Source organism: Urocampus carinirostris, chromosome 6, assembly GCF_059441175.1.
Source record: "Urocampus carinirostris isolate Australia breed hairy pipefish chromosome 6, RoL_Ucar_1.0, whole genome shotgun sequence".
NCBI classification, from domain to species: domain Eukaryota; kingdom Metazoa; phylum Chordata; class Actinopteri; order Syngnathiformes; family Syngnathidae; genus Urocampus; species Urocampus carinirostris.
Genome location: NC_142354.1, coordinates 18,817,289 through 18,829,883, shown reverse-complemented (window position 1 = coordinate 18,829,883; position 12,595 = coordinate 18,817,289). Strand labels below are relative to the sequence as shown.

The window sequence follows — 12,595 nt, the reverse complement described above, 5'->3', positions numbered from 1 at the left end:
AGATGACGCCACTAATATTGACCAGTCACACGCACCTTCAAGAGAGAGAGGGAGAGGGAGAGAGAAAGAGAGCTAGAAGAGAGAGAAATAAAGAGACAGTGAGACTGAAAGAGAGGAAGATAAAGGGACAGAGAGAAAGAAAGAGTGAGAGAGATAAGAGAGAGATAAGAAAGAGAGAGAAAGATAAGAGAGAAAAAGCGGGGAGAAAGAAAGTGAGAGAAAGGGGAAGAAAGAGAGAGAGAATACGAAAGAATAAGAGAGAACAAGAGAGAATAAATGAATGAACGCAAGAAAGCAAGAAAGTAAGAAAGCAAGAAAGAGAAATAATGATAAACAGACCGAGAAAGAGAGAGAAAGAAAGCGAGAGAATAAGTGAAAGGCAGAGAAAGAGAGAGAAAATGACAGAAAGGTAATCGGCTCCTTATTGATGGGGAGCTGGCTTCCGTTGTTCAATTCAAAAATCCGGATCTTAACGCCGTTTCGTCCGCGAACGTCACATCACTCGTGTGTAAAAGGGGCGCTTCTGCATCACATGCAAATCATTAAGTTCTTGGCCATCTACTTTTTTTGCACTAAAAATGGCTGCGAGGCGATTTTACGAGTTGACTGCTAAATTGCTAACTGGAGAAATGTTGAACTTTTCCTCGTTGAAAGGGAAGGTGGTCCTTGTGGAAAATGTGGCGTCTCTTTGAGGAACGACGACCAGGGATTACATCCAAATGAACGACCTTCACAGCCGCTACTCCGCTCAAGGTCTCGTCGTTCTGGGTGTGCCCTGCAATCAGTTTGGACATCAGGTGAGAAAATGGTTTAAAACGCATTAAAGACTGGTAATGAACTCATTTTTTTCACGAAGTAGCTTTCTTTAGGTTGCGAGGGGTAACGGTAAACAGACAGGTGAAGTTCCGCCCTGCACTGATTGTCTACCTGTATTTCTAATACCCATATGTCCCATATGTAAGCATTTTGCCCTGCACCGGCTACCTGCACACTTCGTTATGTTTATAAATGATGATGCTGGTGTGGTGTAAATGTAGTTTGTACAAACCATTGAGGTTTTTGGGGTTTAAGGGATATTCGAATAAACATTACTTGATATGACTGAAGGAAACCAGCATAGAGGTCGAATGAGGCTAAGACGTTCACATTTAATCCTTTAGAAATCAAAAGAAACCCTCCTATGTTTGGAATTGGGTCTTTTTTTGCCACAATAACAAAAGTGCAACCTAGTGTGCACATCAAATCAACAAAACTTCTAATGAGAGGTAACATCTAGGGGCCGAGCCCGGTGTTGTGCCCAAATCCGACTCCTGTGCAGATTCCTCCCCCCTCGCGTGAACGCGCATTCTGCTGCGCTTCCAACAAAAGCGATCGTATTCTATATAAAACGCTTATTAAAACAATAAAGCGAGCTAATTATAACAATTGGGAGATCCTAGTCTATATAACGCGTTTATTTAAACAATAAAGCGCGATCGTATTCTACAAATTGCGTTTAACGCGGATGCAAAAGTCACCAATGTCACAATTTTTTTTTTGAAGTTTTCTAAAAAATTACAAGGATTGGTTCAAAGATTCCAAGTACAATATAACAACTTTATAGTCAATAAATTGTCTATTTAATGCAAACAGCATTAAAATGCCTGCCCGAATCCTCCCCCCCCCCCCCTGCTAAAACAGACTCTGTTAGAGATACAGACTTGTAACTTCTAGAGTAACCTTCTGTGGCATTAATAAGTCAGCACAGTGAATTTGGGGTCATTTGGAGTTTTTATTCAGGAGTTAGCAGGGGGGGAGGATTTGGGTAGGCATTTCATTTTGCCTGCCCAAATCCTCCCCCCCCTGCTAAAACAGACTCGGTTAGAGATACAGACTTGTAACTTCTAGGGTAACCTTCTGTGGCATTAATAAGTCAGCACAGTGAATTTGGGGTCACTTGGAGTTTTTATTCAGGAGTTAGCGGGGGGGGAGGATTTTGCCTGCCCAAATCCTCCCCCCCCCCCTGCTAAAACAGACTCTGTTAGAGATACAGACTTGTAACTTCTAGAGTAACCTTCTGTGACATTAATAAGTCAGCACAGTGAATTTGGGGTCATTTTGAGTTTTTATTCAGGAGTTAGCAGGGGGGGAAGATTTGGGTAGGCATTTCATTTTGCCTGCCCAAATCCTCCCCCCCCCTGCTAAAACAGACTCGGTTAGAGATACAGACTTGTAACTTCTAGAGTAACCTTCTGTGGCATTAATAAGTCAGCACAGTGAATTTGGGGTCATTTTGAGTTTTTATTCAGGAGTTAGCAGGGGGGGGGGATTTGGGTAGGCATTTCATTTTGCCTGCCCAAATCCTCCCCCCCCTGCTAAAACAGACTCGGTTAGAGATACAGACTTCTAACTGCTAGGGTAACCTTCTGCGGCATTAATAAGTCAGCACAGTGAATTTGGGGTCACTTGGAGTTTTTTTCAGGAGTTAGGAGGGGGGGGGGGATTTGGGCAGGCATCTTGCCTGCCCAAATCCTCCCCCCCCTGCTAAAAGAGACTCTATTGGAGATACAGACTTGTAACTTGTAGAGTAAACTTCTGTGGCATCAATATGTCAGCACAGTGAATTTGAAAACTTTCAGACATTTCTCATACTACTACTATTATTATTATTAATAGTAGTAATAAAAACGAACTAGATTGGTCGAACACCTATTCAGTAACACATTGCAAAGTGGAGGTATTCCTCTGTAGTTAAATCCCAAAACCAAAGAGCATAATAAGGTTTAAAGCGTGTCTTATTTTGCAAACAGTATAGACAGGGAAGTCCGATTTTAAATGAAAAAAAAACAACAATTTGTTTACACCGCGGGATCCAATGCAACCAGGGTTTCATTCACAATAAAAAAGACATTACATACGGATATTATAGTAAATCAAATAAATATTATTTGTGTACAATTAGTTGTGATTGCGGAAATCATAGCGTACATTGACGTTGGTGAATTTTTTATCCGCGTTAACAAACGCATTTTGTAGAATACGATCGCACTTTATTGTTTAAATAAACGCGTTATATAGACTAGGATCTCCCAATTGTTATAATTAGCTCGCTTTATTGTTTTAATAAGCGTTTTATATAGAATACGATCGCTTTTGTTGGAAGCGCAGCAGAATGCGCGTTCACGCGAGGGGGGGAGGAATCTGCACAGGAGTCGGATTTGGGCACAACACCGGCCCAAATAGTCCATAACTGGTTTGGGTTTGGGTCAGGCCAAGCTTCTCTTTCGCTGACTTTTTACTTTGAATTATCCACCCGTCGTTTGTTCTATTTTTTTTTTCCTTTGTGGAGGATTCATGTAGCGCAGCATGCACGCTTGCTGGTGCGTGCGCTTGTTGGCACTTTCGAAAAGAGAGAAGTGGGCGCGCGGCGGATTATCCTTCCTCCTCTTGACCCCTTTTTTTAGAGTAAGGGTAGTTACAGTGGCTTGCGGAACTATTTGGCTTCCTTGAACTTTGTGACCTTTTGCCACATTTCAGACTTCAAACATAAAGATATAAAACTGTAATTTATTGTGAAGCATCAACAGGAAGTGGGACACAATCGTGAAGTGGAACTCACTTTATTGGATATTTTAAACTTTTTTTAACCAAAAATGAAAAAGTGGGTGTGCAAAATTATTCAGCCCCATTGAGTTAATACTTTGTAGCGCTACCTTTTGCTGCGATTATAGCTGCAAGATGCTTGGGGTATGTCTCTATCAGTTTTGCACATTGAGAAACTGATATTTTTGTCCATTCCTCCTTGCAAAACAGCTCGAGCTCAGTGAGGTTGGATGTAAAGCATTTGTTGAACAGCAGTTTTCAGTTCTTTCCACAGACTCTCAATTGGATTGAGGTCTGGACTTTGACTTGGCTATTCTAACACCTTGATATGTATTTTGGTGAACCATTCCATTGTAGCGTTCGCTTCATGTTTTGGATCATTGTCTTGTTAGAAGACAAATCTCCGTCCCAGTCTCGGGTCTTTCGCAGACTCCATCAAGTTTTCTTCTAGAATAGTCCTGTATTTGGCTCTATTCATCCGCCCATCAATTTTAACCAACTTCCCTATCCCTGCTGAAGCAAAAGCAGGCCCAAACCATGATGCTGCCAACACCATGTTTGACTGTGGGGATGGTGTGTTGAGAGTGATGAGCTGGGCTGCTTTTACGCCAAACATAACATCATGCATCGTTGCCAAAAATTTTGGTCTCATCTGACCAGAGCACCTTCTTCCACATGTTTGGTGTATCTGCCAGATGGCTTGTGGCAAACTTTAAACAACACTTTTTAGTGATATCTTCAAGAAATTGCTTCCTTCTTGCCACTCTTCCATTAAAGATTTGTGCAGTATACGACTGATTGTTGTCCTATGGACAGATTCTCCCACCTCAACTGTAGACCTCTGCTGTTCATCCAGAGTGATCATGCGCCTCTTGGCTGCATCTCTGATCAGTTTCCTCCTTGTATGAGCTGAAAGTTTAGGGGGGCGGCCCGATCTTGGTAAATTTGCAGTGGTCTGATACTCCTTCCATTTCAATATTATTGCTTGCACAGTGCTCCTTGGGATGTTAAATGTTTGGGAAATATTTTTGTATCCAAATCCAGCTTTAAACTTCTCAACAGTATATCGGACCTGCCTGGTGTGTTCCTCGTTCTTCACGATGCTCTCTGCGCTTTAAACAGACCTCTGAGACTATCACAGTGCAGGTGCATTTATACAGAGACTTGATCACACACGGATGGATTCCATTTATCATCGTTAGTCATTTCGATCAACATTGAATCATTCAGAGATTCTCACTGAACTTCTGGAAAGAGTTTGCTGCACTGAAAGTAAGGGGCCTGAATAATTTTGCACACCCTCTTTTTCATTTTATATTTGTTAAAAAAAAGTTTAAAATATCCAATAAAATGTGTTTCACTTCATAATTGTGTCCCACCCTTTGCTGATGCTTCACAAGAAATTACAGTTTTATATCTTTATGTTTGAAGTCTGAAATGTGGCAAAAGGTCACAAAGTTCAAGGGGGCCAAATAGTTTCGCAACCCACTGTATTTTTACCTTTTTCGAATTGACATACTTGGAGAAATACTGACCAATACAATCATGCGCTGACTTGTTAGCCATTTTCCTCCTCAATAATAGTATGATGTAATTTTTATTTGATTGTGAATAATTGCCTGGATAAGTATTGATTGGGAACTGCAGAAACGTTCTCATTTTGAATCTTGGGAGGGCATTGATTTAGTACGATAAATTGGGGGAAAAGGAGAAAAAAACAAAAAAGTCACATGTGTAACATAATGCGTGTTGCATTTCACAGGAAAACTGCAAAAATGAAGAGATCTTGAGGTCACTTAAGCACGTCCGTCCAGGGAATGGCTTCGAACCAAAGTTCCAGCTTCTCGAGAAAGTGGAAGTTAATGGAAATAATGCCCACCCGTTATTTGTATTTTTGAAAGAAAAGCTTCCGTTCCCCAGCGACGACGCAACTGCTCTGGTGACGGAACCAAAATTCATCATTTGGAGTCCTGTCAATCGCAGCGATGTGTCCTGGAACTTTGAGAAGTTCCTGGTTGGTCCAGATGGGGAGCCATATAAGCGCTATAGTAGGAAATTTCATACCATTGATATAGAAAAAGATATCAAGACGCTGCTTAAGCAGGTTAAGTAAAATTCTCTTTAAATAATTCGCTGTGAGTTAACAAATATTAGCAGTTTACTTTCATTTTCTGTGAGGATCATTATGTATTTGTCTCTTGACAAATTTTCCAGTGCCTTAATGCATTATACGGTACTATATACAAAGGGAATGTACTATATTATGACTATATAGTCAATTTACTAAATGATGAGACACTTTGAAACCATTTTTGGATGGGGAGGGTTTCGGATGAATATGTAAACGACTGTTTTGTCATAATGCGTACAAGACTGATGTCACAAGATAGTTTCAAGCCAACAAATAAAAAAAATCATTGAAATCATTACTGTGTCATTTGACTTTTATATTTACCAGTTCGATTGGATAAACGTGCATAATGGAATAATACAATTAAACCTATTCTATATTATAATTTTTGGTGATAGGAATGAGTGTTGTAAAAGGATAGTGGAATGTTTAGATGTGTTGTAAGGGATGGGCAGGGCACCTGTATAATAATAATAATAATAATAATAATAATTTCCTTGTATTGTCATTCTGTGTAACAATGTACACAGAACGAAATGTCGATTGCACCTGACCCGTTGTAGCGAGCCGATGCAGCCGCAGCCAACAGAGGGCGCCGCCGACCACTTTTTAAGTCTTAGGAATGACTCGGCCGGGGCGCGAACCACCGACCTCCCAGTCTCAAAGCGGGTAAACCAATGAAAGCTGTCTGGGCCCTGGTGTTAAACAGTAGAGTGTTGTTTCACCCTGACCCGAGTGGCATGTCCGCTTTCTTGTGTCCCGTTTCATCTGGAGGGACGAAAGCATGACCAAATTGAGTGCCGAAGTGCTTAACTTGTTTGGGTGTTTGGGCATTTGGGTCGATCATGGTCCAAAAAAATTTGTGTGAGTTTTTTGCTACTTTTTCCTTTTTTTAATTTTCTTTGTTTTTGTATGTGTTTGTCTTGCTGTCGATCACCCCTAACGAGGGATATGACCTGGGTAGAGAGATAGATATAATATCCAGCAAATACTCATTAAAGGAGCTGTTTGGAATTTAGAACTTTTTCACTCTGCTACCATCTACTGGATTGTGACATAATTGCAGGCTCAGCTTGTTTCTATGCTGTGTATATAGTAGAGCCCCACTATGTAGTGAAAAATAGGTTTTATTTTTTGATTGGGATCTTCTTTGCCGAGCCTGTTAAAGATTGGGTTCATCCTCTGTTGGCTGCGGCTGCATCGGCTCGCTACAACGGGTCAGGTGCAATCGACATTTCGTTCTGTGTACATTGTTACACAGAATGACAATACAAGGAAATTATTATTATATTATTATTATTGTATTAGGTGTACTTCCTTGTCCCCCATTTTTTGTTGTTTCTATTTATTGTTGTACCATGAAAATGGTGAAATTAATAAGTCTTTCTCTAAGTACCGTCCAAACGTCAACATAGAGATAAAAAAGTAGAGTTTAACAAAGCACGTATTAGAAATGCTCATACCTGCGCACGAATGTCATGAACGAGGTGGCGAGGCTGCAATGATTGCACAAGCCAGGAGATAGCGGCAGAGAGTAAAGTTCCAAATTCTGCACAGCTCCTTGAAAGGAAAAGCATTCAAAAATAGGAATACTGTATGTTGATAATGCCTCAAATATGCCTGGTTTACATGAATGATCAGTCATTCGCAAACAGCAGTATGGATCAGCTTTCTCTACCAATCTGGGGCTGGCCCCCTTTTAGACGTTTGATTATGTATTTTCTTCAGGGATTTTGTGTTGTTCACTTTATATGCAAACAAGTACATCAAAAGTTTGTATTCATTAAGGTACATGTTTCATTTTTATAGACCTAATTATTTTACCTTATTTATCCTGTGTTTCACAATTTAGCTTTCTCACGGAACAAATTTGGTGTTGATTCTTGTATTTCACAGTTTATTTGTCGTAGCACCAAAAACACATTATTTAAATGTTGTTGTCTTGTGTGTTTTCCAGGTATTCCGTGTTGCTTGACTATAAAGTTGCTTATTATAAATAACGTTACGATTGTTTAAAGTTCACTGTAGAGTGAAAAAAAAATAGTACTGTGATTGAACCAATTAATACAGTTTCTAAAGTTAATTATCAAACCTTTTGTGCATCATGTTACATAATAATTGGGATTATCTCGATTAAAGGAACAAAAATAATCTGAAGAGCCGTTTGGGACCCAAAAAAGCCGGCTCTTTTTAGTGAGGTGAGCTGAAAAAGACGGTTCTTTAGAAAGAGCTGGAATTCCCATCAGTACTTCACAGAGAGAGAGAGAAGAGCGTCTTGCGGGGATCGGCTCCTTGTTAGCTTTAGGGGGCTGGCCAATAAAGCCATTTTGTTCGTTAACGACCTATCACTTTACACTGATCGAGTGATGATCGCTAGACTCATGGCGTTTTAATGGGAATTCCAGCTCTTGTCAGAGAATCGTCTCTTTGGGCTCGACTCGCCAAAAATAGCCGGCTCTATCTTCTCCCGACGACTCTTTAGATTGGTTTTGTCTCTTTAACCCATCTGTTAGCAACTATTTCGTAACATTATGCGCGAAATGACATTAAAAAGCGATTTTATTTTTTAAATGAAAAGTAGGAGGAAGTCAAGGCATGTCATGTTTATTTGTATAGCTCTTAATCACAAGGAGTCTCAAAGGGCTACACAGACCAGAGATTATTGCAAACTACAGACTATTATTTCACCACCTCCTGATCTAAAACCTAGGGCAAGGAAAAACCCAAAAACCTCAACATGAGGAAAATGAAGAAACCTTGAGAAGGGACCACACATGAGGTAATCCCCCTTCCAGGATGACCAGGCCGCAACGGATGTTGCAATAACAAATAATCCACGGGTAATGTCAACAGGAAATATTGGTCATTCATAAGGTAGAGAATAGGAGGGAAACAAGAGAAGAAAAAAAAAGAAAGAAAATAATTTAAGAAATAAGAGAGAAAAAATAAAAAGCAAGAAAAAGAAGCGAAAGCTAGGGAAACAAGAAACAAAAGGAGAAGAAATGGAAAAAAAATAAACAAGAATAAGAAAGAAATGGCAAATCGAAAAAAAATATTTAAAAAGGAGTAAAAAGCTGGGGTGCGTAAACAAAAGAAGATGTAGGGGGAAAAAATAAATAAAATGAAGTCAATAGCAAAGAAACCTGGAAATTGCATACATTTTGATTATTCACAAAAGGAAAAAGGGCGTTTTGAATAGAAACAGCTCTCAATTGGCGGGGAGTCGGATCCCGTCGCTCGATTTCAAGAGCCGGCTCATAGACCGTTTAGTTCGCGAACGATATATCACTAAAACTCGGTTCGTCCAATATGGCAGGCCAAGAAGATCCAGTTCAAAGAGAAATACACCAAGACTGGGCCAACAGGGAGTACATCGAAGTAATCACGAGCAGCATTAAGAAAATTACTGACTTTCTTAACTCGTTTGGTAATGAATCTCTCCTTTTGGGTCATCATTGAGATTAACTTTCCCTTACGATTGATTAGCTAGCTAGCTTGTACTCAGTGATGTCCTCCGTAGCCACTCCCATATAGCATCTAGTTTGTGGATGTAAACTGCATCTTTCGCGAAATACGGAACAAAATATCAACATATAGTACAGAACTTATCGCAGTATCGATATGACCAAGTACACTAAACGCATAGCAATTGACATCAACAAATGTACAGCTGTAGCACGTTAGCATGCTCCGTCGCTACAGCTGTATTAGCTATTGATGAATGTTCTAAAAATCTCTGCTTATCTAGCACATTTTCGTTAAATGTGACAGTAGTGGCGAAGGAATCCGTATTAAAGTCCATGCTTCCGTTTTATGTTTACTAGACATGTCATGTCGATCCCGCTTGGCCACCCTCAATGAAAAGTTGACAGCCTTGGAGAGGAGAATTGAATATATTGAAGCGAGAGTAAGTATGACATTTTGACAAGATGTTCTTACAACTGTGATTTACACTGTCAGTATCACAATTGCGACAATAGTGAAAATAAGGATCCATGTACTTATATTTATACATCGAAGTTTTAGACCAGGGGTCGGGATCATAAGGCTCCTTTCATAACATCTGTCTCCGAGAGAAAATGAGGGCTATGGTAATCTATTCCAGTTTTAGTATATGAAAAGCCGAAACATCGCAGTAGGCATTTGCTGCGGTCCAGAATATATAAGGCAGAGTCCCTAACTTCTGTTTACAGTCACGATGTTACACCAATAAACCCTGTTTTGGGTGTACATGAAATCCTGTAAATGGAAGGTCATTAAACAATCAATGCTTACTGATTAAACACTTTATGATTTAAAACCTAGAGAACAAATTAAACACCCGAAAACTCCAGCCAAGCACCCAGAGTAATTTGATTGGGTGAGCGGTAAGGAGTGGGATTATCCCTGCACAGATAGCGCACTTCACTAAATACATCTGTATCCTTCTCGTTTGCCGTATTTTGTGACATTTTTACAAAATAACACCGCACGCACCTTGTTTGACAGTTAAAATGAGCATCAACAACCTTAAAAACTGTGGGAGGGACACATTTCAAGTGGTATATTTGTTGATAAGGGAAACGGGCATTATTATTTCATAGATTTGATTAAATTATCAAACGTCACATAGTGGAAAAAATTGACCCAAAGATTTAGCTTTTGTCTGGAGAACGGCTTTGATGGTTTTGATGACTTTTGTCTAAATATATGGTGTGGCTCTAAATATTTTGCATTCATGGTCCCTTGAGTCAAAAAGGTTCCCGAACCCTGTCTTAGACTTAATTGTAATTTGATCCAGGAAAACTCATTTGTATTAAACAAATCATAAAAAAATCAACAGATGTTGTAAAATCGATCCATTCTAGACATCAAATGCGAAAGTATACGTTTGAAATAGTTTATCACACGATATACAATTTAGCCTACAATGTCAAGGAAATGTAAACAACGGACAGTGAGTAGTAAACATTAAAGGTGGAGTGCATTGTTTGAGGCGTGTTCCTAAAAAGGTTGCAAGTATATATTTTTCTATTAACTATCACGGCAGTTGGGGTTGGAACACATGAGGTAGGAGAAATGGGCGACAGGGAAAAGTGCTAGAGAGTGACTTTATGCTCATTAGAGTGTTTTTTTTCGGGTTTTTTATTTTAGTATAGCAAGAAAATGGTGAAAGTAAGAAAAGGTCTGATTTTAGGATAGTCCAAACACCAACCCAAACCCCCTTAAAATGATGAGTTTATTCAAGCCTGTCTCAGAAATGCACGTATTTGCACGCGCATCATGAATGAGCAGACAGAGGCTGCTATGATGACACAAGCCAGGAGATGGCGGACCATAGTAAAAGAGAAGTTATTAATTATGTGACATTACATTACTTTAAACTCCAGAATTTTGCTTTTGTGCTAAATTTCCTGTACTTTTCATCGTACCAGAAAGGTAAACACAAACCCTTCTTGAACAGCCCAAAAAAAAAAAAGAAATTAATACATTTTGGGTTGAAATTGAAATTCAGAAAATGGTGAATTCTCGAAGAAGCATTTATAGAGTCACGATAAAAGTGTAGCACTATTGCCTTAAAAAGTAAACGGTTGATCACGAGCATGAACAATAAATACAGTATTTATGCCATATTCGAATTAGAATTGTCTTCATTGTGATTTATAACAAGGTAGTAAAGATTGTTTACGATGAGATTCGACATGGGCACTTTAGGATAAACATTTAATAAAGACTTAAGATAACAAAATAAGATAAAAGGAATGCCAGGATAAATAGGCAAAAACATTGGCCTAACTTCTAAGTGCATCGGGATAGTACTACAATTAATTAATAGTGCAATGACATTAAGGAGAAACACAATTCCAAAATAAGTCGATAAATAAGATATGAATACCCAATTTTCTATACATCGGTAAGATATATTTTGCACTGTCTCGTGCACCTGTCTTGTGTGGTGATGATTCTGTGGAAGTATCAGTGTCTGAGGCTGAGACCTGTAGCACCTACCAAAAGTCAGCGGTTAATTACATTAATATTTGTACATTTATTCCTCTTCAACAGGTGACAAAAGGAGAGACCTTGACTTAAGTCATCATGAAAAAAGGGCGGCATCCTGATATCATCCTTCCATCTCCCAGTTGGCCCTCTGATTTTAGTTTGCTTCATTTTTTGATCATCATTTTTAAAGTGTATCACAAATTTCGAGTGCCATCAACAGTTCGAGCGTAGAAGCCTAAACTTTGAGTTAAAGCATTAATGCAGCTTTTTAACTTTGAACCAGCATTAAAACTTTAACTCAAGAGTGAATGCAGCTTCAACTTTGATGGCATTAATGTTTGCTTGTTTTATATGATGCCACCATTGTGTGTGCACTCTATTGAAAATGGCTATCCGAGTGTGTGCTCCTTGAGAATGGCGTTTTAAGGAATAAAGAAAAAATACATGGAAAAAAAACGTTTAAAATTTCGAGGGACTTTGGTTCTTGTTTTGCAAAGTCTCGTTGGACCACTTCAATTGTTTTACATCGTGTCAGTCACAGCACAGAATTGATGAGTGGGGACCATCCTCTTGTGCCAAGTTGTCTTGTGTTGTCTTTAATAAGGACTGTGTGTACAGTGCACTCTTTGTTTTTTGTGTCTACATAAAATGCTGTAATAAAATATGTGTGGAAAAAAACATTGTTGGAATATGTGGTTCAAATTTCCTTTTCAATTTTTTGCATTTGATTGTTGGTGTACGTGTTTTCGGTTGGATATTGTGCAGGTTCATACCGCCATGAATTCAAAAAACATGACGAATTCAGTGGCCTGCTTCACATTACAAAAAAGCGTCAATAATAACCTCAAAACTGCAATATTTTTTAAGGAATACAGCCACATTTAACTCAACAATACTTTGTAT

General features: G+C 39.0%; 2 protein-coding genes across 2 annotated transcripts; both read left to right on the top strand.

Moving 5' to 3' along the window:
* The first annotated feature begins 481 nt into the window (after positions 1-481).
* gpx1a (glutathione peroxidase 1a) lies at positions 482-6,008 on the top strand. The gene is made up of 2 exons (XM_088338133.1): positions 482-797; positions 5,345-6,008. The coding sequence occupies exons 1-2, from the start codon at positions 579-581 to the stop codon at positions 5,693-5,695; spliced, it is 570 nt and encodes a 189-aa protein (XP_088194259.1). The 5' UTR covers positions 482-578; the 3' UTR covers positions 5,696-6,008.
* Positions 6,009-8,972: 2,964 nt separating this feature from the next.
* brk1 (BRICK1 subunit of SCAR/WAVE actin nucleating complex) lies at positions 8,973-12,372 on the top strand. Its single transcript, XM_088338132.1, has 3 exons — positions 8,973-9,140; positions 9,538-9,620; positions 11,756-12,372. The coding sequence occupies exons 1-3, from the start codon at positions 9,023-9,025 to the stop codon at positions 11,780-11,782; spliced, it is 228 nt and encodes a 75-aa protein (XP_088194258.1). The 5' UTR covers positions 8,973-9,022; the 3' UTR covers positions 11,783-12,372.
* The last annotated feature ends 223 nt before the right edge of the window (positions 12,373-12,595 follow it).

Excerpts from the sequence above, each read along its gene's own strand:
- brk1 (XM_088338132.1), top strand. The coding sequence starts at position 9,023 with ATGGCAGGCCAAGAAGATCCAGTTCAAAGAGAAATACACCAAGACTGG. Across the intron at positions 9,141-9,537 it reads TGACTTTCTTAACTCGTTTG|ACATGTCATGTCGATCCCGC; the intron begins GTAATGAATCTC and ends TATGTTTACTAG. Across the intron at positions 9,621-11,755 it reads TTGAATATATTGAAGCGAGA|GTGACAAAAGGAGAGACCTT; the intron begins GTAAGTATGACA and ends CCTCTTCAACAG.